A 24,620-nucleotide genomic window follows, 5' to 3' on the forward strand; every position below is an offset into this window, starting at 1 on the left:
GGCACGGCGGGCTTTGCGCAGGGGGTCTGTGGGGTGCTGCTTGCCCCGGCGGGAGCGCTCCAGCCCGCGCCCCGCAGCCCCGGGCCCGGGCCCGCCCCGAGCGTGCGCCCGCCCCTTCGCGGCACCCGTAGGAGCGCTCGGCGGCCCCGCCCGCCGCTCTCAGGATTTAATTGCAGGGGCCGCTGGGCCGCCCGCTATTCGGCCCTGCTGCAGCGCCGCCGACATGGCGTCCACCAGCCGGTACGGGGCCGGGCTGGGCGCGGGGGGACGAGCGGGAGCGGCTCCGGCTCCGATATCGCTCCCGTCCGCGGCACGGGCAGAGGATGGCTGCGTCGCCCCCACTACCGCCTGGGGACTGAGCGGCGGCCATCGCCGCCCTTGCCCGGCCCCGGTGCTGCCGTTTTAGCACGGCTCTCGCGGTGCACGGCACACCGGCCCCTCTCCGGTGTCCTGATTGTCGGGGCCGTTCCTTAGGGCGGCAGCGGGCGGGCCTCAGGGCGCCTGTTTGTGCGGGCCGCGCCGGGCGGCCCTCGGCTGAGCGGCCTCTAAGGGGCCGAGCTCGCCTCCTCTGCGTCTTCGTGTCTCTATTGCGGGGCAGCGCTCCGAGGAGACGCCGAGGGTTTTGGGGGATTGATGTTCTGCGTGCGGAGCTCCTCGTCAGCCACAGCTCGGTGCGAACGGCGGCTCGGCCTGGTTTGTCCCCCGAGCGCGGCTGGGGCCGGGCCGGGCGGGCCTCAGGTGGCACCGAGCCCGTCCCACCGTGTCCCCCGGCCGGGCACCGGCAGCTGCGGCCCCCGAGTCCCCCGTGCTCAGCGCTACCTTGAGCCGAGTGCAGCTCCCTGGCCTGGCTCCACCTTATCGGGGCCTGCAAACTGCTTTCAGGCTCCCGCCCTAAATCCGGACCGGCGCTAGTCAGCGACCAGACGGGTTTCGGGTTCTGAATTCCTTCCTCCTGGAGACACTCCGAGTTTTTCTTTCTGGTCTGAAAGCCCGCGGAGCAGACCGGAGTGACTCTGTAACGCCTGCTAAACCTGTCCTGGGATCTAGGAAGCGCTTCCGAGTAGTCTTGCTGCAAGCCGGCAGTTATTTGCTGGGATGGGCCTTTACACACGTGCCATGCATTTTCCTTGGGTGTAGGTGGCTTAGTCAGTTGAACCCATTGTAAGGAGTACAGCGCATATGTGTCGGTAGATAAACTGAGTTAAATTGGGATGGGAAGACAAATTTTTGCAATGTTTTATGAAGGTAAAGTCTGAAACAAAACATGGTTGGTATTCTTTGAGACATCTGCATTTTTTTTCCTTTTGCTTGGTGTGTCACTGTCTTTTATGTAATGCCAAATGTCGGATGATTGCGAATGCTTTGTCAACAGTGTTGTCATATGAAACTTGTGGCTGGGAATAGAAGGAAGGTAGTCTGAAGAGCTTTCATGTACTCTTTTGAACATAATTTACATCTGAACATCTTGTGTTGACATGCTGTCTGGAGGTTTTAATATTAATAGTTATGTTGATTTTCAGTTTTAGTTTCAGGTTGCAGACATTTTTGTGAAGTGTCAGTGGATTAAAATGTTCTGATTTTTTGTGTTCTAGACTCATTGGAAATATCTAAAAAATGAAAATTACGATGGGGACTGTGGTTAGGTTGAATTAATGGCAGAAAAAATTGTGGAAATGGGGTAACTCAGAGTAATTCTATTGGAAACATTTTTACAATTGAATGGATTACAAATTGTTTTTTTGGCTTATTCAAATAGAAGTTAGTAGTTATGATAAATTTTTTGAGATCAATTTCTTGTGCTTTTGAACTTTAGCAAAATGGCTTTGTGGAATATATTGGATCCCAATTGTAAACAATTTTTACTCCCATTTTGAAATAATTCTTGTAGTATTATGTAACATATTGTTAATACGAAGTATTTACTTTTAAAACATTTGGTTAGAAGCAATTGGTTGTTACTTTAGTCAGTAACTAAAAGCTGTTTATTGAATAATGCTAATGCTTTATGGGAAGTTGTAATTCCTGAAGATCCATGAGTGTGAAAGAGATCCCTGTTTTCAGAACTTCTTGTCATGTAATTGCCATAGGAGCTGATTATTTTTTGTTAAGATTTCACTGTGCATTGCTTAATTTAAAATGGAATTTATTCTTCAAATACTTTAAAATAAATCAGTGTCTGAATTAGGAATTTTCCAACCATACATGTTGTATGTGTAACTTTCTGAGTTAAGGACCTGGTAAATAATACTGTTCTGAGTAGGAGGAGTGAAAATGCTCATTTGGAATGAAGAAATCACCACTAACTTCTTAGGAAAGTTCATTTAGCAGTAGTTTGAGTTACACTGCATTTAATCAAGTCTCTTATGTAGATTTTTAGTGTTTGATTTGAAGTGATTTTGGTACAAGATGCATTACAAGAAAATTGCAATTTAGGTGAAGTCTTGATTGTCAAATGTAGTTGCAGCATTCATATAAAAAGTGCAGCTCAGATAATCAGGTTAATATTCTATAATTTAAAACATTAAGTGCTGTATTACTGAAGTGTTCTTATCATCAAGGAACTTTTTTGCCTTTTTTTTTTTTTTTTTTTTTTAGTTTGGATGTGCTTCCAAGGGTGACTTGCCCAAATCATCCAGATTCCATTTTAGTGGAGGATTACAGAGCTGGTGATATGATTTGTTCTGAGTGTGGGCTAGTAGTAGGTAAGTAGTTATTCATATTTTTATAAATTGCCATGTAACCTAAATGGTGTGGGTAGGTTTGTGCTCTCTTGATGCCAAAGTGTGGGTGGTAAATTTGATGGGGTGTGTGTTTGTTTGTTTTGATTTTTGTGTGGGGCTTAAGTTTTTTTGTGATTTTCTGTTGCTAAAAGCTTACTGCTCTGAGTAGTCTGTCTTCTGGTAACTTCATGCACTACAAAAATAATCAAACTCTCTTTAAAGACTGAAAATTTAAAATGTGCTGTAATATGAATTAGAGTGTTGTGCTGTCCAGTCCTGTATTCTGTTTTTATTCATGACTCTTTTGTTCAGGAAAGTATAAGAGATGTTATAGAAGCTCTCTGTGAAATAATTTGCTTATAAGAAAAAAACCCATACAACACAAAACCAAGCCCCAACCAACCTCAGTGTCCCAGAGGCTAGATGTTATCTTCTGCCCTGAAAGATTTATATTTATATGGTTGCTAGCATGTGTGTTTGTTAATCACTTCTCCCAAGGCTTTTAAGACTATCCTAAATTTTTCCACTGGAATTTTGTGAAGCTCTTTTACTTGGTTTCTGTAGCAGCAACTCCACAGACTAAACTGTATTTCTAAGTATAATGGAATATTTTAAAAGAAAGGCCTGTTAGGCTTTGTCTTTTGTTTGAATGAGAAAGAGGAAGTTGCTGCATATACATTTTTATTTACCTTTTCTAGGATAAATATCTTACATGCACCTTACTGTCTTTATTCCTTTTATCATGGCAAACTTTCCACGCTTGTATTATGATAATCCTTTAAACTTCATTGATTTCTGCTAATTTGTTTTTGGCCCTTATGTGAAAAAATCCTCCTTGAGGGTACATGTTTGTGTGATTCATTCAGTGCTGCTAAATATTTCAAATTGTTTATATCTATCTTTCCTAGACAGTGGTGGTTTTGTTTTGCCTTGCTGATTTTAAAAATGTTATTAAAAGCTGAAAGTTAAGGAATTTGTGGTGAAGGTAGTACTAATTCAGCCAAGCAACTAAAATATGTCGTTTTATGCAAGAGCAAGCTTCCACATAAATTTTTAAAGTAAATGTTAAAATATTTAAACTTGAGCACCAGTTTCCTTTAAAATCTTGAAACCATTTGAAACCTCTAAAGGAAGGATTATAATTGCTTTGTTAAAAAGAAGGGGTTTAAATTGCATAAAGGTCAATTAATCAGAATAAATTTGCTGTTTGAAAATTCAAATATCCACAGCAGTACTTCCTACTCAAATATGATAGTAAGCTTTTAAGTTACTGCTTAAAAATACTTTGGGGCATGTTCAGCTCTTTGTGAGCAAAAGTTTAGAAAAGCCCATCTTGATCAATTCATAACTTTATAAGATAGTTCTGGTATTGGGAGAAGAGGAAAAGCTTTTTCTTTATAAATGTAATTTTTTGGAACTTGGAATTTCTCATAAGTCTCACTTCATGTACCTTCTGTTACCTAGTCACAAGGAATTCTTGCCTGAAGAGTTTATCCTCTGTTTTTTTGAGGTAATGGCATTGGTGCATTCTTTAGTTCAAAATGTTAGCAGTTTCAATGAGCAGGATCATTAGAATATTAATAGAAGCTGTTTCTGAATTGAGTTTTTAATGTGTTTGTAATTGTCTTAGTACAGTTTACCACCAACATTACTGGTAGAATAAAAACTGTTTTTTTTAGGTAAGCATTCTGTGGATTTCTCCCCAGAAGGCTTTAACAGCATTGTGCTGATTGTTCTCATTCTGTGTTGCATTCCTTCAGCTATTTAGCTTGCCTCTATGTGTCCAATTCCTTAGCTAGGCTATCCAGCAGGTAATTTAGAAAATCAATTAAATAAGGTGACAATAAGTAATCAAAGAGAAGTGAGAGCACTAAATATTTTCTCACCTGGTCTGATAAGAAATTTAGAGAGGGTGTAAACCAGATCCAGTCCTTGGTGCCTGTTTTCTGGAGATGATTGTGAAGTAGAGATTAAAGGAGTGAAGACAAAATTTAGCTTTGATGTGTTCCAAATGCAACTTTCCTATATTTGTAGCAGATTCCATGAGACATGTTCCCCTTAAGAGACTCAAGATTTCGTTTCCTGTTTTTACTTAGGAAAGTTTTGTTTCAGGGCTTGCATGCATTGTGATCACATGTGAGCAGAGCCCACTGAAAATATATTTTGGGATGGACTAAAAGTTACTGGGATCTTCCAGCGAAGGGGATCATTTAGAGCAGTTAATCCTCCCTGTGCAGAAATCAATAAAATCAATATATCTTGTAGCTGAAAAAGTGCTACAGATTTATTTAAAAATATTGTTTTTAGTGTCTGCAGGGCACTGCTGGTATAGATGGTAAATGCTGAGTTTGTGCTCTTACTTTACTGCTGTAAAGTACATACTGGTGTGAGTTCACTGATTTTTTTTTTCTTTAGTGTGTGTGCAGTTTAGCTGTAGACAGAGCTAATAGTCTTTGACTTAACTAACAGTATTTGCATTTGATGTTTTTCTGGCTTGCTATGGTAAAGTACTGAAGTTGCTTATTCATGGAAAGAGTGTAAAACTATTATATGTAGAACTGTGTTGTAGGATAAAATAGCTGGTGCACAGATAGTTTTCAGGTTTGTAATCAATTTTCTGGGAATAGGAGATTAAATCAGTATTATTATCTTGCATTTGGCAGTTGAAAGGGTAAAGCAGTAGAAAATTTTGGGGGAGCAGGAGGCCAGGACACAGAAGCTGATCTCTTTATCAAGTGAATTCTGTATTTTAGGCACACCTGTATGTTGCAAGTACTAATTTTTAAAGGGATTTTTGAGAAGTTTTTTTTCAGAGTTGTTTTCTACTTACAGGTTCAATAATTTAAGTTAAATCTAGTATGCTGTGTTTTTTTACACGGTATTTTCCATATGTTCTGAATAAACTGGTGTTTTGCTCTGCAGTATTAAAATAATTTAATCTTGTAATGTCATTATGACTGAAGCTGGTGTTGAGAGTATTATTGTTTCAAAATACTGCTTCATTCTTATAAAACCTCTCATCTGCTTTTTCATTATTACTTTTTGTGGATTAGTTTGTGTTCTGTCTTTTCATGGTAATTATTTCCAACTTGTTAACTTTTCCTTCTGCTAATTGCTTTTTACTTAAAAGGTGCTTGGAGACCTAAATTATAATCATCCATGAAATTTTGATATTAGTGTGGATTGACATGCATTTGAGACTTAACAACTCTGTCCAGGTCTCTTTGCTGTGACAAGAATAGTGTTTTATTATCCCTACCTTTCTCCAGTCATTCTAAGCTATGTGCTACACTGAGAGTTCATGGACAGAGTTCTTAGGGCTTAGTTCTGTGTTCATTTAAAGCATTCATCATATCTCATTCTCCAGACAGTGTTGGTGGGGGAAAAGGGTATTGTTCAAGAACAGAGGGCTAGTAAATCCTCTTTCTTGACAGGCAGCTATTTTGCTTGCTACCTTATAGGCAGTAAAAAAGGCTGGGAATCAGCTCATATGCCAGAAGGGGCTGAAGAAAGCAGAGTGAAAGTGGAAGACAAAGCACTGAATTTTCTTGATGTAGCAAGGTGGTGATGTGAATTTCAGAGGAGGATAAGAACAAGTCTGGTGCCATGTACTGCTGTGTAGTATCTCAGGTATAAGGAATACCTCAGGTTAGGAACACCTTTTGAAAACATTCCTTAAACTTCTACATAGATAGCTTCATTAAATGTTGTCTTAGTGTGCAGGAGTTAAGCAGTGAGGAATTTATTTTCAGTGTGTAGTAAGTGATTTTCTCAAACTGGTTAGCTCTGTCTGCTTCACTAGGCAGGTATGGCTGAAAGGAACAGTGCTCTTGTGTGGATCTGCTTTAGGGAGCCTTCTTTGGTAAAAAATCAGAAATCTGTCTCCAGCTGATGAGGATCCTTGGACACATATCAACTCATTAAAGCTTTGAATCAATTATGACCAATATTCAGACATTTCTGCCATGTTCTGTGTGTACTTGGGTGTTCAGTTGAAGAATTTTAGGGAAAAATAGTCAGTAGTCTGTGGTCTGCACTAAGGCTGTTACAAAAATCTGAGGATTTGTTTGGCTGATACTTCCGACACGTTTGAGATCAAAATGGTGCATTGTAAATTCAGCTTGGTCCATGAAAAAGAGGTAAGATTTGACTAAACTACAGGTGCTTTTTTTTTTTTTAGCAGTAAAATAAACAAGTAGGAAGGAGTTTCACATTTGCCTCTCAACTGGCCAGTTCATTACTCAGGATATCTGTCATTAGGGATAAGATTGCTTGCTTCTGTATAGCTGCTTGTTTTTTCTGAAAACCAAAGAAATCTTTTATTTCTTTTTAGCTGTTTGTAGTATCCAGTAGGTGGGGAAGGTGCTTAAGTACTTCTGACTTGCATCCAGTAGAGGGCAGTTACATCCATAGGGGAAAAATCTGTTAAAATTTGGCTGTATGTCCAGGTTTACTTCTTTCTGCAAGTATTGTTAATCGTTAAAATATTAATTCTTGATTCAAAGTATTGCTTTAAAAGTAGGCAAAAATCTTTACATATGGATGTGAATTAGCAGCCTTTAAATGTTTGGTGTCTAGACTCCTAAAAAGCGTGTGACAAAAGTTGGCCCTTGGAAAAAGACTCTATGCATTTAGAGGAAAGCTAATTATAAAGGACACTGATGCTTAAAGACATTCTGAATAGTTGACTCTTGCATGAGCATTCACAGGTACTAAATACAGGAAATTTATAATAAGAAAGTGACCTGCTTGCCTTTCTCAGCCAGCATTTCAAATAGTCTGTTTTAATTCCAAACCTTTTCAGCTTTAAAGGCAAAGGGTGATGCTTCTAAGTTTAGATGTTAAGAGTCAGCATCTTTTGTCAGGCTTTGTAATAAGCACTGCTCTTAGCATGAGATTTCCTGGAGGGTGCAGGAAGCTTTCTAGTTAGTGGGTTTTTGGCTGCAGACCTAAGGTATTTGAGGGCCACTGCTACTTCCATTCGGTGAAGTACTGGGTTTTTCTAGTAAGTAACAGTAACATTTTGAATCCTCCTATTTAGGGAGTGCTTCTTAACTTGCTTCCTTGCCAGGCTGACAAGGTAATTAGGCAAATAAGGGCTGGAAACAGTCTGAACTCTGATGGAAAGAGAGTCTCATATATTGTGATGTAGGGTAGATCAGGCACAACATTTTCAATTGAGATTCTGTAGTTTGGAGCATCCTTCACACAAATATTTGAGCCTTTAATCTTTTAAAGGTCTCAAGTCCTGGGGAGGTGTAACTTCAGTTGACCAGACTTGTCCATCTCATCATTTAACATTTCTACTTTCATTTGCTTCTTCCAAAATTATTATGCAAGCTGATGGCTTTGGAAGCCTGTAAGTCCTTTTAGATTTGTCATCATTTTGATATGCAGGAGCTGCTGAGCCTTGGTTCTTGTAGCAGTCATTTGCCTGCGGTGCTGTACTGTCTGTTTCAATCCATAGTTGCCTTTTGGTACTGGTGTGATGCTGTTGATGTCTGGCAACTAGTTAAAATCATCTGTGGCTTTCTTGTTTGTTGGCTTGTGGGGGTTTTATGTTTTGTTTAGCCATCAGAAAGCCTGCTTTAGTTATTTTAACTGACTTGTGAATAGACTGGTGTTGCTGGTTGGGATGATAAATTTGTGGTGGTGACAATTCATTGAAAATAAGATAACTTTTACAAAGAATACAAATGCCTTGCTAAGGGCTAGAAATAGTGGTGACTGTAAAATTATATGTTTATTTATTTTTCCCCTCTCCATGGGTTTATTCTGTGGAGCATTTAGTACATCTGGTCCTTAATAGAAGTTCTAAGGCTGAAAAATGGAAAAAAACGTCATGTGTTCCCATATGGGGCAATATGTAAGCTAATAATTAGAATATGGAGTAGATACACCTGGAGTATTATGTCTAGCTCTGGGCTTCTGTGTACTAGGAAGAGAGAGACTTGCTGGAGCAAGTCCAGAAGAAGGTTGCATAAGTGATTTAGGAGTTAGGTGAGTCTTGAGAGCTGAAGCTTGATCTGATTGTTCAGCCTGGCTCTGTGCAGTTTCATGTCTTCTTCATTCTCCCCAGCCTGTAGCCTGCTCCTTAGTTTTTTCACTGTAGTTTGTCACAGCACCTCATTACTCTGCTTAATAAGGAGCTGACTGAAACTTAAGTGTAATCCTATATATCTGTACACACATATTTATATTTAAATTTGGCATTGTAAAATGCTTTTAATTAAAAGTATAATATATGTGCTCACTAGATGGCAGCAGATTCCCTAACTAACTGTGAGAATGAAACATTCTCTGTTATCAGTAGGTATTTTGGATCTTCAGAGTGCAAATCAACTTTTAATACTGTATTTATGGTAAAATTAAAATATTAGTTAACAATATGCAGAACTTAATGCAATGTGCAGCTAACATTAGGGCTCCTCTGAAAAGAACTTAAGAACATGCCTTCTCAGCAGTGTTTCAAGACTGGATATGGAAGATTACATAGCTCATGAATGTCATCATATTTCTAGTTTTGCTTAGATATCTTCAGTTTTAAGCTATCTTGTCTTCTTATAACAGATAATACAAAATGCAGAAGGAGAAGAAAATACATATGTCTTATGATTTACTGCAAGTTTGATGCATAGATATTTCAAACTAAGCTTTAAAAACTACTCAAAAGTCTATTTTAATTTTTGGGTCTGACCTGAGTTTGGTTTTGCATTTATGTAGCACATATTCTTTGCATGTGTCAGTTGTGAAGACAAGTAACCTTGGCCTGAGGTTTTCTGTTCTGAGTAGCACTTCTGCATTTTATTAAATGAGCTTTTCACATGATGAGTAACCTGAATTTGGTCACCAACCAGGGGAGTTGGCAGTGTGTGTTTGCACTGGAGCCTGTGTGTTAGTCTGTTAGTCTGTATTTTAAAGAGACACTGAATCCTGGAAGAGTAGTTTAGGAAAAGAAATGGACAAAAATTAGTCGGTTCAGAAAGATGCTTTGAGATATCAGCCTGGAGAGGCATTTCACAAGGATTTGGTCCTGTAAACTGGTGTTTCTGTGTGTATTTCAGAGGAGGAAGCTGAGGAGGTGAGCTCTGTTAGAGGAAAATCAAATAAAGGAGTATCTAATATGACTGTATCCAGTGAAGCCCTTTTGTTCAAACTGACTGCTTAGAAAGGGAGTAGCCAAGGAATATGTGGCCACTCCCATCTTTATTGCAGTTTTAGAGGGTTGCCCAAACCAATATAAGATTGCCCAAACCAATATAAGAATAAGTGAGCAAGCAGAGACAACTGTATGGTGTACTTGGAACTTTTTTAATCTCATGTTGGACTGTTGGATCCATATTCCAGCTTGGAAAAGTCAGTCAGTAGGGCATGACCTAGCAAATTGAGTTTAGAGCTTGAAGTCTTAACTCAGTCTAATTTAGTCAGTAAAAAATCTTAACTCAGTACTAAATTTAGTCTTTTTGTAAGACTAAATTTAGTATTTTAAAGTTTTGCTTTGACCACTTAGGGTGGGGCTTAATTGCACCTGTAGTAATATCACAGTTCCAAAGTGGTTTTTATGTATTGAAGAACTAAAGATAATAAATGCTGCATTTTGTTTCTTGTTTTAGTTTCTTGTTGAGTGGGATGATCCAGCTAATCATGCTTGTAGCTGAATATGTTTTCCATCTATGGAAACCTGTGGGCTTATTTGTTTGATTTTCATTAATGCTTCTAGCTTGTGTCACACTTTTATAGAAGCCTTTTGAAAGATGGAATGTGCTGCCTAGGATTTCTGTATATTTTCTGTGACACTGACAGTATACAGAAAAACTTTTCTGTAGTAGCAGATTCCTTGGCAAAATGAAGATATTTGCATACTGCATCCTAATTGCACAAATGCTTTATAGTCAGTGATTTGTTCTACTTAATCTTTTCTTACTCTGGCATAGTAGTCTCAATCTTCTGTTTGTGATGTGTTTATCAGAGCAGGCAGTGATGTAGAACTTTCTTGTTAGAGCAGGAATGGTTCATAACTCACAAGAGGCAGATCCCTGAGTGAGTCATTTAGGTCATTCCCACTTGTGTGGAAAAATATTACATCATTGCTCTGTACTCAGTGTTCTATTTATACCATGCCAGAATTTTAAGTACATTTTGCTTTTTTTAGATGCTGTAAACAATATTGGGGGTTCGTCTAAAAGTAAAGTTACTGCTAGGCCATAGAAGGAGCATTACTGAATCAAATATTTACAGAGTCCAGGAGTCAGAGGAGCACACTGTCTGCAAATTCAAGCTTGCCAAGGGTGTGGGGGTTGACCTTTGTAGCAGAAAGAGTAAAAGGCAGCACAGATTCATTCTATCCATAAACCCTGTAGCTTTTCATGGTTGATTTTTTTTCTTCTCCCTCTTGGTTTTTATTAGACCAGTAAATAAAGGTGGAGCCATACTTATGAGCAGGTCTGACAGGTATTGATGAGAACACCTTTAACCTAAAGTTGGTTTTTTTTTTGTTGTAGCAACTTCTTTTGGTTCATTCACAGCTTTCAGTTTCAGGCATCCTCCTTGCATAGTTTTATGCTAAAAATTGAGTTATTCTGTCAGAATAGAGTCCCCTTGTATCCCCCAGGGAATTCTGCAGTTGCATCACTCTGTCCACACCTTCTGCATTTTCTCCAGCTTCAGATCTTGTATTGTTTGCAGAGTGCTTTTTTCTGCCTGTTTTCACCAGGTTAAAATCAGCCTCTGTGATTTCATTCTAAGGCTTCCATACTGTAAACTGTGCAGTCAGTTCTACTTTTTTTTGCAGGCATTTCTCTCACAACAAACTTAAACATTGATAAAGGTGATGAATTTTCCCTCAGGTTTAGCTAAGGGTACCAATTATTCTGAAGTTTCTTCTGAGCTGTATTCTGCTTTACTGCAGGACACTGAGAGAAGTGTTCCTTTTGTGTTATTTTGTGCATGTGTTCTTAAAAATTCTGTAGTATTGCTCTGGAGGCAACACCTTTGTGATGCAGCTTTTATCAGATCTTTAAATACAATGAACTTTGCTGGGTTTGGGACTGGGGTTTGTGCTTTCTTTTGTGTTTCTTTTTTTCCCCCCAAGTTCCTGTTGTTGTGTTTACTGTAGGGCTTTTGCCTGCATCACAAATTATGTGAGAATTAATTCTCAAAACTGGTAAGTTTTGAGAAATAATTCTCATTGCTGTTTCCTCTCATTGCTGTAGGAAAGGTTTAGGTGGATGTGAAATTAAGAGAGGACTGCAAGGAAAGTTGTTTCATTCAGAAAATGTGGTGCTTTTCCTGTTTATTCTGAATCTATACTGAAAATCTTTCAGTTATAGCAGGGTTGATTGTGTTTAAGTAGTTGAGTATATATATTTTATGTAAAACTGTCAAGCATCATGAAATTGAGCAGAGTCACGACTGTCTTCAAGAACAAAAATTGAACTGCAAAATGTCATCAAGGGTGGGTTAGGAGTTACAAAATTGAGGGTACAAAGGAGCTAGAAATTATTCAAGAGAAGTAATTTACTATAGCTTGATGGGATTGTGCATGATAGGTAAATCATGTGTGCACTGTTAACACATGGCAAGTGTGATGAACTTGTTAAGTTACAGCAACTGACTCATTGAGAACAATCCACAGGCAGTCCTGACCTCAGCTTGAAACTGAGATCTTGATTCCTTTTGTGTATTGGAAATGCCATGATGTTCTTAATGGATAATCCATAAAGGTGACAGTTCCTGGTTTCAGGATGCATTTCTTTAGTTATTTATGTCTTCTGTTCAGCTCTAGTTGCATTTGTTTTCCATTGTAGATCCTGAGCATTCCTGTTTGTTGTCCTGCCAGTTACTGTTGTGTTTGGGAATGGCAGCAGACTGCCTCCTTGCAGTGCAGAGCTCAGATGCCTGCCTTAATGTTTCATGCAATATTTTAAAGCACTGTGTCAATGCAGACTTTGTGTTGCCCTGTGTTCCCAGGTGACCGGGTCATAGACGTGGGCTCGGAGTGGAGAACGTTCAGCAATGACAAAGCCACCAAAGACCCATCTCGAGTTGGGGACACCCAGAATCCTTTGCTCAGTGATGGTGACTTGAGTACAATGATTGGCAAGGTAACGCTGGAAATACTAAAGTTTACTGAGTGTTTTTATTTCAAGTACCAGGTGATACTTCCATAGAAAAACTATACAGCATGTAGTTTTGAGGAGATTTTCACCTGAACTGAAGTTGCATGTTTCAACAGTCTATAAAATGTGGCCCTTTCCTGAGGATAGAAGGAAAGGGCCAACCTTGGCAAAAAAACCAAAAAGTTTGCAGTGTTGTGAAGTTACTTGCTATACTTAGATATGTTGCTATAAATGGGAAAGCTGATGTTGCAATTTTAAAAGAAGTATACTTTGACTTAGCAAGTGTATTTGAGGTGGTTCTGAAATTAATGTTGAGATCTCAACAGCTAATGCTGCTGTTTTTTTGTAGTAAAGTCTGTATCAGATTCATGTTGGAGACCTGGAGACCACATTGTACATGTTCTTTCAATTAATGTTAAAGCACTAAATGTAGAATTCTTTCATGGTGTGAGTGCCTCAAAGGAAAGTAGCCCATCTATACTTGGGTTGAAATTTTGTGGTGCAGTCATGTCCTGCTGTTTCTCCTTGAGAGCAAGCAGGACTAGTCACACAAATGCATTCCCTCTGATGAAGCAGCAACCCAGGTAAGTTTTAATTGTTGTACTTTCTTTTTCATATTTTACTGCAAGATCCAAATTAACTTTTTGTGGATTTCTTGAATGTTTCATGAAAAGGGGTAAAGTTGCTGATTAGAACATTTTGCTGCTTTATGTGTTTTCTCAGAAGTTTTTGTCCCAGTGATGCTGCTAGGATGAAGTGCCTAAATATGTATGTATAGGGCAGTTTGCAACATACTTTTCATCCATGAATTCTTAAAAGCAAGGAAGTCAACAAGTGAATACTGATGGGCAGCTAATTTTCACCATTAGTGAAAAAGAAATCTTCTCTTTGAGGAAACGTCCAAGTAGATTATTATGTTTTGGACAATTCTAAGAATTGCTGCCTATCACATTTTATGGTTATAGGTGGCTTTTGGAGTACATTCAGACAAACAAATTTCTGCACTGCTTCATTAAAACATTGGCATTGCTAAAGGGCTCTGTGAAGCAGTGCTGTAGAAGTCACTGGAATTCTAATACCACCTATGTAGGATCAGAAAGATTGTAGTTCAGAGGGCTTGGACTTCTGTTGCTGATTTGGTCAGCTGTGATAAAGATCTATACCTTTATAGACAGATGGAGAAATGGACTGTTTGCTCCAGGTTCACATTGTTTCTCACTCTGAGCTGTGTAAATACAAGGTTTGTTTCTGGGAGCTCAGCTTGATTCAGTCAGTAGAATGACCTGAGCTCGTTTAGAATCTGGACATTGGAAAAGACAAAAGACATTTCAGCTTTATCACAGGTTTTGTGTCCAGGCGATCAGTGGCTTGTGGTGTTAACACCCTTCCCTCTGAATGTTCAGATCATAATTTGGAATAAAGAGGGATAGCAACCTTAGTGAGAGAATTAAAGACACAGGAACTTGTATGAAAAGTTTGCCCATGAAAACTAAAAAACTTTTAAGAGCTGGACATTTGACTAATGAAAGTTTTGCTGTAAACCAGAACATCCCAGAACAGGCAGGAGCAAACTTGCTGTAGCAAAGAGTGCCATTCCATAAAGACAAGATGAGAGTTTTAGTGTGGCATGATTTAACCTTTGAGAACTGAGTAAAAAGTGCTGGAGCTGCCTGGATTGTGTTTGGGATTGTAGAGGGGGCAGTCAGTCCAACTGTGGATACTTTATTTGAAGAGATGCATTATTTTCTATGGGAAATTGAGAGTCCCTTTGACAAACCAGGATGTTTTCTGCACAGGAGTTCCTGTGTTTGTCTTGCTAGGAGCAAGCAGGAGCTCTGCCATGTCAGTTCCTTGATGTGAGCTCTGTATAAGGGACTGCTTTTTTTTCAGTTGTTTGGAAGGAAGTGAATGGCTTTTATCAGAAGATGCTGAAGACATCTCCTGTCAGTGCAGAAAGGGCATGAATTTTGCAGCAAGGAAGTGGTACATTTCTCAAGCAGTCATCTGAAGTGCCTGCTGGCAGTAGGTTGGGATGTGGATTGACCTGGATAGACACAGTGGTTGAACACTAACTAGATAGACACAGTGGTTGAGCAAGGGGGAAATTGGTGTAATCGTGAAGAGGGTAAGTAGCATCTGACAGAGTGCAGAACAACCTATATGAATTCCAGAGAGTGAAACAGGGTAAGATTATTATTTTCCCAGTTAACAGCAGGTTTTAGAAGGGCCTGGAGTAAACCCCATGTTTGTGTGCCAGAGCTGGCTTTAACCTTTCATATGGGACAGGACCAGGGCTATTTCTTTCTGCTTGAGGTAGGACTGCAGATAATAAAATCTTTACAGCTGACCTTCTCCACCCTCACAAAAACACTCTCACCAGAAAAACCCCTAAAACACAACCTGTGTTGTGGGAAATCCAAAAGAGAAGGACGCTGATAATTCTCATGGCACATCATGTTAGATCTGTTATAGACTTCTGGGAACAGAGATGGAGATGGAGTCTCAGCCAGTTATAACAGTATTGCTTTGTAACAGTAGAGGAAGAGGGTCAGTTCTCCTTCACAGAGTGGTTTGTGTCTCTTTCCTCTGGGAAGGCAGGAGGTGCTGCTCTGGGGCCCCTTCCTGCAGGGATGTGTGGTCTGTATATGTTAGCTGCTCTTCCTGGGCAAAGGGATTAATTCCTAATTGGTTTTAATGTGTGAGGAACCCATGTGTCTGAGGCAGCAGCAGCAGCCTGCATTGGAACACAGATTAATTTGCCTCTGAAGAGGAGGGTGAATAACATAGTTGGTGGTGCTGGAAGTGGTTTGAATTCCACAGGCAGGTCTTCAGGATACTGGCACAGAGCAGTAACTCTGAAATTAGATGCTGTGTGCTGCAGTTGATCTGATTACAATGCAGATCAATTGGAGGCACGGTGAAGTGTCACCTTAATTGTTACTTGATTGCCAGAATGTTGTAGTTATTTCTAAAATTCTAACATAAAGTTAAAGAAAAATAACTAAACAAGCATCTTTTAGTTTCGCTTTGATACAGGGAGCTCTCTTGTATGAATCTAAAAGCAAAAACTGCAAGTTTTGTTTCCTTTCTTGTGGAAAATGTCTTTTGTCATCTTTGCTAGTTAATTGATTCCTTTTTTTTTGTATTAACTGCAACTCCAAGAGAATTTATATTGGTTGAACAAAGATCTAATGCAATCTTTTGGCATAGAATTTCTATCCTTTTATCAGATATCTTTTAAAGAAAGCTGGCTTTTGTTAAACTGCATGACCTGAATCTGGAAGTGTTATATTGATAAACAGTGAGAAGGTACCAGGGGCTGATGAAAAAGGGGAAAGGATCCATCAGACTGATCCATGTGAGCTGTTTGTACTGGACAAGAAGACTGCTGGATCGGGGCATGCCTTGGTGCTGTGGTTAACCACCAGTCAGTGGTGTGGGTGATACTGGTCATACTGTGTGCTGCTCTGGGGAAATACTGGGGTACAAAGCTCTTGAATGCCAGCACTGTAAACCTGACCTCCACTGAGCCCCTTCAGAGATTCACTGTTTACTTGACTGCATTTTTTCACTTCAGTTACCTTGAAGGGTGTTTTCAGGATTGTATCCCTGAGATTTCTGTTCTGTTTGAAAGCCAGACAGGTAGAACTCCCGACTCAGGCCACAACAGTAAACCACATGATTCATAAAGTCAACTTCATTTAAGTTAAAACTGTGTGGCTTCTGTCTTTTTCCATGAAGGGAAAGGATCTCCTAACATGATTGTCAAGGGCTGAAATCAATAAAGTATTGTCCCTCAAAGCTCCAGAAGGAAAGTAGATGGTGCATTTAAATAACACCTGCAGGGAGAATTTCTGTGGTTTATGTAAGCAGTTGAGGTGGAAGAGAGTTTCACCCTTTTTATAGTTGGGAGTTGTATATTGGGCATGGCTCTTGAAGAGGGTAAAACATCAGCAGGGTAAAATCTTTGTCTGCTTTCACTCCACAGCACCTAATAGATGTGGTTGTTCTTTGTTTGGTTTTTGTAAAATTTTTTTTGTTCTCATTAACCAGTGGACCAAGGAAAATCGCTCTGGTGAAGGGAAATCCTTGCTGGCTCCAGGACAGAGCAATATTTCCTGGTAGATTAGTCTCTGATACAAAGCCTGACTAGACAAGGACCTGGGGACTTGCTGTTGTTTGCGCTCACTCTTCTGGCATCTACAAGAGTTTGAGCTCATACATTTCCATGTAAGCATGCGTGCATAGTTCTGGTCTGGGAGGCCATGATAAACACAAATGTAACACCCTGCAGGGAACAGGGGTATAACTGATGGCCAGCAAGGAGCCTTTTGGCCTAAGACTTCTCTATACTTCGGGCCAAAGGAAGTTTTGGCATAATTTTTGAATGGAAGGCCTAGTATTTCTCTTTGTGGCCTGAAGTCTGTTGTACTTCACTCTTGCTCTTTGTTTACGTTTTCATCTTACTGGGAACCTTTGAATAGTTGGAGGTGTTCCTCCAGCCAAGGAAGTAGGATTGTCTTTGGAGCAGCCCTCTGTTGTGTTGGTGCCAGGATCATGTCTGGGTCCTTATCTTATATTAAAGGATGTTTGGAATAGTAGGAAAAAAGCCATGAATGGTTCTGGAATCTGTTGTAAAGACCTGTTGAAGGAGCTAGGGAGACTTTGAGGAGGGTTCTGTGCTAAAGTCCTCAGCTGCTGCAGGGAGTCAAGGTGTGTGAGCACCACAGATGGTGTCTAAGCAGGGAGGATCCCCTGCAAGGGGCTGCTGGAAGTGAGGTGTCCTTGAGGCCTTGGGCATGGGAAGGGGAACAGTGTAAGTGAATGGTCAAGAGCAAGTGTTATAACTGTCAGAAAACATCTGTTAAATGCAGAAGTGCACCTCAGAGATGACAGAGTTATAGCCTGTGTTAAAATGAAGGGCACTTCCCAAGAACGTGGGTCAGGAAGGAAGGAACTGGGCAGCTGAGAAGAAAAAGGTGATGCCAGGGATTGTTCTATGCTTTGTTCACTGTCTTTACCCCACTTTGTACAGCCTGGACATCTCAATCCATTGCTGGGTGTTTAGTTTGAGATCTCTGTGTGCAAGCGCTTAGCCAGGTTATCAGTCAGCCACAGATCAAGACCTGCTTTGTGTTTACTGGTTTTGGTAAAATGACAGTGCAGTAGTCGGTGTCTCTAGTGGCTTGTTTAAATGACCAAATCTGTCTGCAGTGAAAGCTGGATGCTCCATCCCAGGTAAATTGTTTGAAGGTACCAGCAAGGAATGAATGCTTGCAGATTCAGGAAATCCATGTTTCTACACATGATGGAATGATAAAGAAATGTTTTCTACTTGAAGGAACTTGGGGCCCCATGCATGCTGTGACAGTGAACGTATGTATGTTATAAATTGCTCTTCTCTTACAGGACATGTCATTATCAGCTATCACTAATCTGACATGGCATCATTTGGTTAAGACTTGTTTTGGACTGCTGGCAAATTGAAAACTTTGAACATTTTAGAGCCTTTTGCTTGGGCATATTTGCATATTTAATAGAAGTATGCATTTTGCTCTGTAAGTTGTAAGGTATAAGCAGAATGGTACCTTGGAAGCTTGTTTTGAAGTTGCCAGGTTGAGTGTGAGGCTCTTAATTCTATGGAGACCTCAAGCTTTTCTTTTAAAAGGCCAATGATTTTTCCATAAAGTCAAAATACATGGATATTTCCATTTTCTGATACAGGCTTGCAACCTCTAACAGGCACGGTATCAGGTTGGGTTTGACTGGCTCATTGGTTTGTGTGTTCTCTTTGCCCATGCCTTCTCTATGATGGTTATCATTGTAACAACTGGTCTCCAGCTGACCATAAAAATGTTTTTCTGGCTCACTAATGTTGAGGAAGATGAAACAGGAAAGCCTTATAGATATGATTGTCTGGCAAAGGATTTTGAGAATATAGAAACTATAAGCAAGATTGAAATGAAAGCAAGCTTTGCAATCCCTTAGTTACTGAACAACGGGAAAACAATGGTGTGGCCGCTGAAGGTAATGCCCTTTTGATGAAACAAGACCCTCTGCCTGCAGACAGGTCCAAGGGTCAGAGCAGACCCTGTCAGCTTGGCAGAAGGGGTCTAAAGAGTAGTTTATAGGGTTTAAAATGTAGCACAATATGGTAATGTAGTGATTTTTATAGGCTGTATGGAAATGCTATAGGATTTGTATATTGTGCTAGATTGGTTAGTGAGAATTAGAATATTCAACACAGAAGATGATCTATTGTACTGTAACAGGAACTTCACTCTCTTACCTCTTTTACTCTCTTATGCTTTGACTCTCTTGCCTTTTGCTGTCTTACCCCTTTTACTCTCTCACCCTCTCATCCTCTCTACCCCTCTCTTCTCTCGGGCCTGCTCCGAGCTGTGGCTGGCAGCTCCCAGCAGGGCCCTGCACCCAGGGCCTTTGCAATAAACTGCAAGTTCCACAACCTGGCTTCAGAGGTCACTCATCTGTGTCCGTCCTGACTGTGCTACCCCCTGAGGCTCCTACAACCTGTCTGCCACAGATGCAGCCTAAAGGACACACCAGGGTTGCATAGAATGCCATCCTGGACCTCAGCACTGGTGACAGGAGTATCAAGATGCACACATTAGCTATATATTCTTTCTCTCTTTGGCTGTGTAACTATTGTTACATAAGGGAAGAAAAAGCCCTGTGTAATCTGCAGTCTCTGGGAAGCAATTCATTATTTGAGACTGGTGCCAAGTGTAGAACTTGTTGTGTGGAATGATGCTTGGTTGAACGAGTTACTTTCAGTGATGTTTATTTGCACAACTGTTGGAACCGATGCCTTGAATTAAAATGTATAAAGCTGGAAGATGTTTGCTCTTGAAGTGAGCAGGAAGTTGCTTAGATACTTGTATTATTGATAATACAAATTTTTCTTTTCAGGGCACAGGTGCAGCAAGTTTTGATGAATTTGGGAATTCAAAGTACCAAAATCGCAGAACTATGAGCAGCTCTGATCGTGCGATGATGAATGCTTTTAAAGAAATTACGAACATGGCAGACAGAATCAACCTCCCTAGAAATATAGTTGTAAGTTCATGTCTCTCTTCCTTAAATTGTTCTGGCATTGACTTAGTTAGCATAATATAATGAGCACATGAATTTTTGATATTGCTGCTAATTAAATGGCCTAGAGTTAATTAAATTTCATCTTCTTGCGTTGAAGGATCGAACAAATAATTTATTCAAGCAAGTGTATGAGCAAAAGAGCCTGAAGGGGAGAAGTAATGATGCTATTGCTTCCGCTTGTCTCTACATAGCCTGTAGGCAAGAGGGCGTTCCAAGAACATTTAAAGGTAAGTTTTCAGTGATACAGATTCAGTTTTTCTATGAAGGAAAAGTTTTGTTTCTGTCACTATAGGAGGTTGATTTTCTTATTCCTGGACTTTGTCAAATTGGTTGTTTTCAGCTGTAGCTCACCTTTGAGGGGAGGGTGGAAGGGTCTGTGAGAATTTGTTGTATTTGTGGAGTAGGCTCTAGGGCATGGGGGTTTTAGCATTTGGAAGTTATTTTGAGTGTTGGTGAAACAAAAGGCATTGCTTTGATCAGAGGATGGTAGAGCCTGTGTTGTAACTGATTTAACTGAATTTGAATCAGCAGTTCTGTAGTGAATAGTGCAACTTTTCCCTAACAGAGGTACAATTCTCTAGCATTCAGTACCAAATTTCCCTTACTAAGTGAGCTGTATTAATAGTGTCTTGTGATAAATGTGCACTGACTGAAGTTTCACAAATGGTCAGAGCTTATTTTGTGATGGTGGCCTTCAGGACATTGTCCTTCTTTGTGGGTCTTAATATATTGAGAATCAAGTTTGATTATTTTGGGGCCAACAAATGCTGTGAAGCCTAAGATTTAATTAATACTTTTTTTTTCAGAAATATGTGCAGTGTCCAGGATTTCAAAGAAAGAAATAGGCCGGTGTTTTAAACTTATTTTGAAAGCTCTGGAAACCAGCGTTGATTTGATTACAACTGGAGACTTCATGTCACGATTCTGTTCTAACCTGGGTCTTCCCAAACAAGTACAAATGGCAGCAACCCATATTGCCCGGAAAGCTGTGGAATTAGATTTGGTTCCTGGGAGAAGCCCTATCTCTGTAGCAGCTGCAGCTATTTACATGGCATCACAGGCTTCTTCAGAGAAAAGGACGCAAAAAGGTAAAACTTGACTTTTTCTGGTCTTTTTTTGGTTTGTTTTTAGTTTGCCATGTCTTTTTTCCTGAAAGAAACTTCAGTATTGCTGTAAAACTTGGATGAGGTCTGTGCAAACAGTGATAAGCTCATTCTAACTGCATACAGCAAGGACCAAACCAGGATCTCCCTGTCCCCAGAATGAACGTGGAGTAATTGGCTACACTCAGTGTAAACTGAATTCATTTTCTTCTGGTATTAGGAGTTGGATTCTTGAATGCAATGGCCCAGTGCATTCACATAAGCATAATAATTTAAGTTCACATATATTTTTGTGTGTCCATTTTTCTGCTCTAAAATATTCCAAACAGGAACTTGATGGCAGTTGCAGGGAGCACTTGGGCTTTGGATTACATCAAATCTTTAATCATTCTTGCAGCCAGGGAATCGCCTGCATTAGTACATGGTCCTTGACTTACTGTGAGCCTGTGGTAAAGATGGAAGCTGTGGGATGGCAAGGTTTGCTGTGGACCAGCTGGGGCAGATAGGGTGGCCTGTGGGGAGCCAGTAAGGAGTTCAGGGCTCTTGAGCTGCAGAGCAGCATGGATCAGCCCCTGGGGCTCAAGGGAATGGGGCTACAGGGCAGTGATGTCTGGGGAAAGAAGTTCTAACAACTAAGGCTGCAGGGGGTAGAACTTGATGTGAGAAATGGATTCAAGTGCTCCTCTGAGTTGTCCAGTCCAGATCAGAGATGTTGAAAATGTAGCAATTTCTTAATGGAGCATTCCTTTTGGATATAGAATAGCTTTATCTGTCAGGTTGTGGTTTGTTCTGCATTTGCAACTGCTGATGTCCTTGGAGCTTCCATCCTGTTGGCACTTTCCTGGGCCTATGAGTGATCTGTAGCCCAGGAAGTTCAGTACCTTCATCCTTGCTGGTTGTGAGATTGCATCTCTTAAGAGTGATAATTAAAATACAGCTGCTTGCCATGGACACCACAGCTCCACACTGCTCCAGTGGTTTTGGACTGTGCTGAAGGCTCTCATGCAGTTCAAGGTTTAAATTCCTGACTTTTTTTTCTTATTAACTCTTGAATAAATTTAAGTTTCTGTGCATCTCAAACAAGTGTTCCCTTAGCTTGTTAGATAGTGGTGTGTGCCTCTGCCTTAATTTCTTGGTGCATTTTAAGGTAAATGTATTTCATGCTTAAGTGAAGGTATCAGTTTTTGTCTGTGGCTCAGTTTTTTGCTTGTTTTTGCTTATATTTAATCAAAGCATAAAAATGAAGTTCTAGAAGTTGATGATTTGTTAAAATACTGGTGGTCATATGTAATACATGTTTCTAATTACTTTTACCCTCTTCCAATTTGAAGTTTGTTATTCCACAATTTATAGTTTAAGGTGAACTGTGGCACATAAGAAGACAGACTTAAGTATCCAAAATATTAGTCACTACAGTTAACAACATTTCTACCAGACTTTTGGGGGAGTTGCAAGTGAAGCAAGTGTCCAGTGCCTCTTGATAAGTTATGCTTGCTGGTTTTTTGAATATAAATGGCAAAAGTAAAAACTAACCACTTCTCTGCTTTTTGTTGTAGAAATTGGTGATATTGCTGGTGTGGCTGATGTTACGATTAGACAGTCATACAGGCTGATCTATCCTCGAGCTCCAGATCTTTTCCCAGCAGACTTCAAGTTTGATACCCCAGTAGACAAACTACCACAGCTGTGAGATTGCAGAGGGTTAATTTCTGTTAACCCCCCCAAAAAACCCCAACAAAAACAAACTCTTTATTTTTGCCTATAATAAAGGATGTACAAAGTGTTAATATTGGGTCTTCGTGTTGTGGAACTGAAGGATATGGAGATGGAGCATAACTGCTGGAAGGCAGCATACATTCCAAGGGTAAACAAGCTGATTGTGTGGCATTTTGTATGTATATATTAGTGGAAGTAAATATTTAATATCTGTTGCAACAAATTTAATTTGATACTGTTGTACTTATTTAGATTTCTTTTCTAGGGATCTAGTAAGATGTATTTTGGAGAATTTAAAATGTTGTGTAATTCCCAAATAAACTGTTTTCCAAAAACACCATCTTGTGGTATGACTGCAATGTGACATGCATGTACTGTTGTACATGCTGAGAACTGGAATGCAGTCCATGGAATGGTGGAGTGAGCTTCATACTTGTGGGCTTGGTCACAAGGCTGCTTAAATGCTCACTTTGTGGACAATTTCTGATCTCTGGAGTGCTCTGGTAGCTGTAGGGAGCTGTAGTGTGGGTGCTTGCACCCAGAATGTAAACAGTTGCTGAAAAGCTGTTCCAAGTTTTGCACAACTGCTGCAAAATATTTCCAAACTGGTTGCAAAAGGATTAATCCCATCCTTGGCACAGTCTTCCTGATTCTCAGTGTCTCTGCTTTTCTGCTGTGAATTGGAGGTAATGACAAAGCAGCTACTTAGAAGCATGAGGACTCACTTTAGTTGAATTCCTGCTAACTTCATGATGCTTAGTACTGAACAAAGAAAAGTAAAAATATTTATAGTGTATGTTTGTTAAATGTCTGTTCTACCAGCCCACCCTGTAGTCTGGCTGGCCTGTGGTTGTTCTAAGTGAGCATTTGTTGTTTGAACTGATATGCCAGGTGCTGAGTGAAGGCCTGAAGTTGTTCAGCCCTGCCCAGACTAAGAGCTTTGAACACTGGTTGCCTCCTGACAGTGTCCCTTTGTGTACAAAGCAACAAATGTGCTTAACTGGGACTCTTACGGTTCCTGAGATTTTTGTATCACAGGTGCAAATGCAGTTTAACTACACATATAACAGCTGAGGGGTCAGCTTGCTGCACATCTGGTCTGAGCCAGCCGGAGGAAAGGCTATGTCCAGTGCTAATAGCACTCAATAATTGCCAGTGGCCCTTACTGTTTGTTTTCTAGTTGAGCTTTAATCCTCTTCTGCCAGTAGATACTGGAAATGTGGAAACTGAACGTTTTTTTCTGTAGGTTGTACATTCCTGTTACACCTCAGGAACTGTTGGTTGCAGCCATGAAGGATTCTGGTGCAGGTGTTAGGAGTATGCTCAGTCAGCAGGGCATGTATTCATTGTCTGATGTATTGCCTTTGACTTTGTTGCAACATTTTCTATTATCTGAGCATTCCTGGTCTTGGTCTGGTACTATTCGGCCTGTATCCTCTATGAGAAAAGGGGGATGCTGTGAATGGGCTGGGCCTGACCATTAATGCCTTGCTACAGCTTGGGAATGCAAAGGTGGAAATGGCTTTTACTGCAAGTGCTGCTTTCCAGCATAGATCTGTGGTTTAAATCTGCTCCATGAAGATTGAAAGTGACTGAAATGTACATTTGCCCATAATGCTTATCTTAAATCCTTTCAGGCATTAGGCACGAGCACTTGACATGTGATGGGTGAGTGTTTGCAGTTGAAATTGTTGCATACAGCAAAGATTGCCTGGACAGGAATTTAAATACATCCGTACAAAGCTCTGAAGTGCAGCAGCTGGAGGCAGGGAAGTGCAATCCTGCTGTGACCCTGCAGTGCCTGTATCTCCCAGGGTGTGGGAGTAACTGTGCAGCACGAAGAGGCA

General features: G+C 40.3%; 1 protein-coding gene across 2 annotated transcripts; it reads left to right on the plus strand.

Moving 5' to 3' along the window:
- Positions 1 to 157: 157 nt before the first annotated feature.
- GTF2B (general transcription factor IIB) lies at positions 158 to 23,113 on the plus strand. Of its 2 annotated transcripts, none has more exons than XM_058030347.1 (7): positions 158 to 240; positions 2,596 to 2,702; positions 12,690 to 12,823; positions 19,769 to 19,915; positions 20,052 to 20,181; positions 20,761 to 21,042; positions 22,614 to 23,113. In XM_058030347.1, the coding sequence occupies exons 1-7, from the start codon at positions 224 to 226 to the stop codon at positions 22,745 to 22,747; spliced, it is 951 nt and encodes a 316-aa protein (XP_057886330.1). In that variant the 5' UTR covers positions 158 to 223; the 3' UTR covers positions 22,748 to 23,113. The 2 variants fall into 2 exon arrangements, with proteins under 2 accessions (XP_057886330.1, XP_057886331.1); XM_058030348.1 differs by lacking the exon at positions 158 to 240 and adding an exon at positions 836 to 1,245.
- Positions 23,114 to 24,620: the final 1,507 nt, after the last annotated feature.

Source organism: Melospiza georgiana, chromosome 9 (genome assembly GCF_028018845.1).
Source record: "Melospiza georgiana isolate bMelGeo1 chromosome 9, bMelGeo1.pri, whole genome shotgun sequence".
In the NCBI taxonomy this organism is placed as follows: domain Eukaryota; kingdom Metazoa; phylum Chordata; class Aves; order Passeriformes; family Passerellidae; genus Melospiza; species Melospiza georgiana.